The 5,140-nt window shown below is 35.3% G+C and overlaps 1 protein-coding gene across 1 annotated transcript; it reads right to left on the reverse strand.

Annotated features, from left to right (window-relative positions):
* Positions 1 to 444: 444 nt before the first annotated feature.
* Positions 445 to 4,356, reverse strand: LOC121759277 (protein disulfide-isomerase like 2-1-like). Its single transcript, XM_042154812.1, has 11 exons — positions 4,135 to 4,356; positions 3,708 to 3,792; positions 2,608 to 2,705; positions 2,413 to 2,468; positions 1,883 to 2,000; positions 1,712 to 1,739; positions 1,534 to 1,625; positions 1,263 to 1,419; positions 1,070 to 1,194; positions 897 to 996; positions 445 to 739 (listed from the first exon to the last, which is right to left on the reverse strand). Exons 1-11 carry the CDS (start codon positions 4,290 to 4,292, stop codon positions 665 to 667), a joined length of 1,092 nt encoding a protein of 363 aa, XP_042010746.1. The 5' UTR covers positions 4,293 to 4,356; the 3' UTR covers positions 445 to 664.
* Between the last annotated feature and the right edge of the window lie 784 nt (positions 4,357 to 5,140).

A 5,140-nucleotide genomic window follows, 5' to 3' on the forward strand; every position in this document is an offset into this window, starting at 1 on the left:
TGAGAAACAATAGGTTGAAGGAGGTGGTTAACACAGGCAATCGGTTAGTGAAGTCGTTAGATAGTTTATTAGCCTAGAGCTGCTGCTGGAGCAAGTTAGTTGAAGTGATAGTGAAAGTGTAAACACACATGTTAATTGTTATCATGTCTTTCTACTCTCTGCATTCTCATCTCCCCTATGCATTCTGCTCTTCTCCTGCTCAAGCCAGCAAGTTGTAGCCATTTTCCGACTGAAATCTTGATGGTTGTTCGAGCTCAGGATCGCCAGTGATTGGTGTACAGCCATCAAGTTCAGAAAATGCACTTGAAAGGAGGAACATGAGAATGCAAAGAGGGGAAGAAAGAAGATAACATTCATTTCACTTCATTGCTTGTAAATGGATTTATGTTTTTCCCTCTATATTAATGTTGAACTAGCTGGAATAAAGCTTGTAAAATAACCGTGTAAAAAGCAACAGTATTCAAACTGATATCATGACAGCAATATCCAAATACTTATAGTCCCCAACACTATAAAGTTAAAATTAATTGGTTACATTGATGCTCCTGCAGAAACAGGCAGCTCTTCTTTTTGGTGACACCAAAACAAGGAGCTCACTCCCATTTGTCAACAAAAACTAAACCATAATCAATCCCCAAGCATTTCAATCAACACACCAATTGTCTCACTCGTCTGAGACGAAGCTTCTTAGGATGTTCTTCTTCAGCGTGAATTCATCTCTCTTCCCGTCGCTAATGGACTGCATCAACAATCAAAACAACAGTACAACGTTTAATTTGGATGATAGATTGGATACATAAAAAGGTAATGATGAATTAAACAATTTCTTATTGGCATCCTTCAAATACTCAATCCCATGTGTTTTGAATCCAAAATTGACAAGATTAAGTTTTTACCTTGGCAAGCATGCGCTCCAACCTCAAAATTTCCTTGTTGGCATAATCAGAGCCTTTGTCCAAGCAGCTCTTAGCAGCCTTCACATAGATCTTCCCATATCTGGGACAACGATAATTGTTTTTATAAGGATCATGATTTTGAATTATAGAGATGTAATTAGTAAAATTATTACCTTGCAGCAGAACCATCGAGTTTGTCAGCTTCCTCCTCCAACTTTCTAAATACAGATTTCTTTTCTTCAGCTGGTGCACTAATAAACTCCTTCACTATGGCATCAAGGGCCTCAATGGTACCAGCCTACAAAGATAAAATCAAATCAGACACAACGACCAAACTGGGGGAAACCCGGTTAATTTTCCACAAACCTTGGAAGTCAGTTGGCCTTTTGCATCTCGGTTAGTTCCACACTTCTCGTTTATGAAAGTGACAAAGTCATCTACGTCTCTGCCAGCATCATAATCTTCACCAGCCTTATTGTTCTTTGGGAAAAATTTCAACGTAGGGTAACCACTTACTCCATACCTGTGAAGGAGAAGACATGCGTATTTTCAATGTTAAATGGTCGCTTGAAATGACTAAAGCAAGAGAATAAATTTAAAACCTAAACCAGAATAACTAATTAATAAAAACACTCACTTCTCTGCAAGATCCTTGTACTTATCAGCATCAAGATTTGCAATCACCACATCCTCCTCCTGATTGAGTGCTGTCGCAACTTTTTCGTAAGTCTACAGGTAGAAACTGAATAAAGTAAGGAACTTGGGAATAATATTTCGATAGATGCAAGTATCAGATGAGATAGAAATGGACTCACAGGAGCAAGAGTCTTGCAATGACCACACCTGACATGGTAAAGCATCAGTAGTGTACAAGTCATAATCACTAACACACTCCATATAGAAAATGTCTATGAGAATATGTCTTCCACGATTGCTTTTTCTCCACCACTACACAAAGCACAATAGAAGTTTATGTGTGCACTTACCAGGGTGCGTAAAACTCAACAAGCACGTCTTTTTTCTCATTAAGTACGATCTCATCGAAGTTTTCAGAAGTAAGAACCACAACGCTTGAAGGAACTGCAGCTATTTTGACATTTGTCCCTAAATTATAGAGTAAAAGTATGGAGAGAGGTGAGACAGCTTTGATTAAACAGAGTTCTAAGAATATACTATTACAAATTAATATTCAATGAAAACAATACTTCCGTGCCTACAGAATCACGAAGATCCTCAAAATTTGTTGCATTTTAAGGAAAAAAATGATATGTGTTTGCCTGGGCATTTTGACAGTTTAAAAATAAGAATGTGATTCACAATCAACAGGTAACTTGATTCAATCATTTAATGAGTACATCATGTTCCTACTCCAACTGCATTCTCTCAGAATAATGCAATTTCATCTTCTAAACAGGAAGAAATAGGTTAATGCTTCTCCAAATAATAGTACAGCAGACATAGTAAACAGCAGCTCCTTATTCACGGATAACAGTATACTATGCCACAAAAAAATTACCTCCTTCATTGTTCACAAATTCAGCAAGGGCTTCGGCACTTCGCTCTCCTTCATACCTAGCAAGTCAAAACCAAGCATGAGCACTTTCTTATTTTTATTACTTATACTGGAAAATGTTGAAAGAGTCATCAGTTGTTAGATGAAGGAGAAAAAAAATATAAATGACATGTCAGATATGCATTCTCTAAAACGTACTTTTTTGGCTCTAGAGAACCCTTGGGAAACCATTGTAAGGTGGGATACCCAGAGACACCATATTTGCTGCAAACCCCTTTGTGCTCATCGCAGTCAACCTACAATAGTAAGGTACAGTAAGCATATAGACTGTTACAAGATACTGCAACCTAAAGCAAATAGAACGCAAAGAGTGTTCAATAAATTAGCTTAATCTCACAAACAAAAAAAGAAAAACAGTGCATTTTTTATGAAAGATGAATACATCTAACAGACGCTCCCACACTCATATAATTAATCAACACAGATCACAGATGCATAGCAAGCAAGAGAGAAGTTGCTCGTTGTTCAGTTTGCTAAGCTTCTACATAGTCCATACTCCATCATCGAATGATTTAATGTGTTTGTTAGTCTATACCATCATGTCAAGTAGAAAGAAAAACATTGATAAAGTGAACAAATCAGCCCTGGAAACTAAACAAACTTATGAAACCGTAATTTTAGCATTTGAGACCTCAACCATATGAATAATTCCCAATAAATCAGCACAAGAAAACATTGTGTGTACATGTCGTTCCAACAGGAATAGTAGAAGGTGCAAAAATGGAACATTTTGGAGAATATTTAACGGCTTAGCAAAACTTCCAAATTTACCTAGCCAACAGAGCTAAGGCCACTTTTCTACTAAATTTTGGGCCAAACCATTCACCTCGCAGAAGTAATACATTTTGCCAGAGTGTTCAACTAGACAAAGGGGCACTTGATCCAACACTAAGTTGCATGAAATCAATAACAAGCGTAGTAAATTAACTTGTTTCTGAACTTGTATGGATATATAAGCAATAAACTGTTTCTAAGGCTTGCATTAGAAGCCTATAAGGATTGGGACCTGCTCCAGAAAATGAACTAAATTTGAAACCAAAATCCCCAGGATAAGTTCAATCAGCAACTTAATGATTATAATGTTACAATGCCAAGATTTTTAAACCATTGTCAATAGAGATGAAACTACAAGGCATTCATTAGAGACAAATGCATCAAATAAAGAATAACGATCAAGTTTGAATTAGCAGATAGCGTTGAGAGCATGAAAGAACATCCAACAAGCAAAACCATCCCACCTTCGCAATCAAAACGGATTTTGCCTTCTTAAAACTGGCACCGAGCTTTTCATACTCCGGGGCAAGCTTTTTACAGTGTCCACACCTGCAGGTAAACTGCATATGTAAGTAAATCCACAATACCTTTTGACTATCAAAACATATGAAAAAAAAGAAAAAAAAAAACTAATTGCAGCTGACGTGCATCAACTGGCAATCATGTCAATTCTCTGATGATAAAACACACGGACATAGAAGAAGGTCATCTACTTCTAACCAATATAAGACGTAATTATACTCAGCTCCAGATCAATCAATCAATCAAAGGAAAACCAAATCAACAGATCTAAGAAGCGAATCCAATAAGCAACCGATACAGAGAATTCTAATCATCAAATATAACTTGGAAACACTTAGTTAGAACATAAAAAGGAAGAGTGTAACATACCAGGGAGCATAGAATTCGACGAGAGCTCCTCGATCCTGGCCGACCTCTTTGTCGAAGTTGTCCTCGGTCAACACAACGACGTCGTCCGCGAATGCCGAAGCAAATACGAAGACGGCCAAAGTGCCTAAAATTAAGCATGTCGCCGGCGATCTCGACATTTTCGTATCTTTCAAATCACTTTGTTTCTCTAGCTAGAAGATGAAATGGGATTAACACTGGCTTTCAACTATTGCCTTAGTTTCGTATTTATACTACCCCAATTTATTTTTCTAATGATTTCTTTTCTAAATTAAAATTGGTTAATTTTTCAAAATTAAAATCTGTTAATTAAAGCATACGCATGCCCCCGACTTAACTAGTCGTTTACAAAATATTAAAATTATTTATTTCATTTTATATGTTTAATTTAATTGTTATGATTTATGAAATTATTTATTCGTATGTTGATTTAGATGGGCTGTGAGTTTTTTCTCGTAAAATGGTGGTTGATTAAATATTTTTGGTTTAACGACTCCAGTATACATTCATTAATTGTTTAACAATTTGATGAGCTTCTATAATGGGAAAACTAGGAAGCTAAATTTCATTTGTACACTTGGTGTTTATGACAAGTTGGGACCAATTGTATAAAGACACGTGTTACAATACACGAGTATAACAGTACACGTAGGTTTTTGGAAGTTTGAAACTTACCAAGTTGATTCACTTGATTTATTACATTCTAACTTATAACTTGAAGTCCATGCAAATTATATTTTAGATTTTATTTATTTTTTAATTAATAGAATTAGCAGATAGAAAAATATTAGGAGTAATTGTTTTTTTTTTATTTTGCTTATTTTCTTTTTTTATTTTTTTAGTTTTATTTTTCTATAAAATAAAAAAATGTTGTTGCCTATTTAAAGGCCTCATTGTTGATCTTAAAATATAGACTTTGATTATAAATTTTACTTTGAGTTTTTATACTCTTAAGTTCTAAATTAGTTGAATTATTTATCTACTAGTT

Source organism: Salvia splendens, chromosome 12 (genome assembly GCF_004379255.2).
Source record: "Salvia splendens isolate huo1 chromosome 12, SspV2, whole genome shotgun sequence".
NCBI classification, from domain to species: domain Eukaryota; kingdom Viridiplantae; phylum Streptophyta; class Magnoliopsida; order Lamiales; family Lamiaceae; genus Salvia; species Salvia splendens.

Coding starts and splice junctions, on each gene's coding strand:
- LOC121759277 (XM_042154812.1), bottom strand. CDS start 4,292: ATGTCGAGATCGCCGGCGACATGCTTAATTTTAGGCACTTTGGCCGTC. Junction 1,420..1,533: donor TACAAGGATCTTGCAGAGAA/GTGAGTGTTTTT, acceptor TCTCCTTCACAG/GTATGGAGTAAGTGGTTACC. Junction 997..1,069: donor CTCGATGGTTCTGCTGCAAG/GTAATAATTTTA, acceptor TCGTTGTCCCAG/ATATGGGAAGATCTATGTGA.